This window comes from Nematolebias whitei, chromosome 19 (genome assembly GCF_014905685.2).
Source record: "Nematolebias whitei isolate Nwh7 chromosome 19, NemWhi1, whole genome shotgun sequence".
NCBI lineage: Eukaryota > Metazoa > Chordata > Actinopteri > Cyprinodontiformes > Rivulidae > Nematolebias > Nematolebias whitei.
This window is the reverse complement of record NC_056516.1, coordinates 20,683,961-20,684,887: the sequence shown is the minus strand read 5'-3', so window position 1 is coordinate 20,684,887 and position 927 is coordinate 20,683,961. Positions and strand designations below refer to the sequence as shown.

Here is a 927-nt window from a genome sequence, read left to right as displayed (position 1 = left end):
CTTCAGATGGACAGGAGCTGAAGCTGCAGCGCAGCAACTGTCCCATGTTCTGGTTCAGCTTCAACGGTCGCTGCTACAAGTATGTCGCCACACCCCGGACCTGGGGAGAAGCAGAGCTCCAGTGTGTGTCAGAAAAGGCCAACCTGGTGTCCATCCACAGTCTGGAAGAACATCAATTTGTTGAGTTTCTGACCAAGAACTTTGACCCCTCTCAGGGAGAAACCTGGATCGGACTCACTGATGTTCACAAGGAAGGAGGATGGATGTGGTCTGATGGGTGTAAATATAGTTTCACTCACTGGAAGGACCACGAGCCAAACAATCAGAAAGGAATTGAACACTGTGGACAAACCAACTATGGAGAGCATTTTAGGTGGAATGATATTCCTTGCTCAAAGACTTATCCTTTTGTTTGTGCGTCTCGCATAGCTTGTCCTAAGTAGCAGATAAAAGACAGCTGATAGTAACATTAACACAGTAACGTGTAGTGAAACCAAATGTTAAAATCAGCAAACGCACAGAAACTCTGTGTTTAATCAAGGGAAATAATTTTGGATTCATTTCAGGTGTCAACGCTACAATCTGGATTTTAGGGAGATAAATTCAGATATAGGCCTGCTTCTGTTTCTTTTTTCAAAGTTGATATTACCAACAGTGCAGTCATTGCACAGCTCACTGGAGTTCGTCTCCTCCACCTCTAAGTCTATATCATAAAAAATGATTTGTCTCGGAGACTGTCTGTCTGCGGGGGACCAGGAGGAGGTGCACCAAAAGGCCGCTGCCTCTTCTGACATCACTTAGTGACACTTCCAGCTTTGATTAACTTGAATCTTGCTCCACTTATCTTCAGTGATAACATATTTGATCTTTTTTTTAATTGAATATTTTGAAAATTATCCTCTTTTTTGAAAATGATGAAAATGCAGG

The 927-nt window shown here is 42.7% G+C and overlaps 1 protein-coding gene across 1 annotated transcript in view; it reads left to right on the top strand.

Moving 5' to 3' along the window:
• LOC119425360 (lactose-binding lectin l-2-like) overlaps positions 1–443 on the top strand; it is a 6,936-nt gene extending 6,493 nt beyond the window's left edge. The window contains exon 2 of the mRNA XM_037692881.1: positions 1–443. Within this exon, the coding sequence (XP_037548809.1) occupies positions 1–443 (443 nt within the window).
• Positions 444–927: the final 484 nt, after the last annotated feature.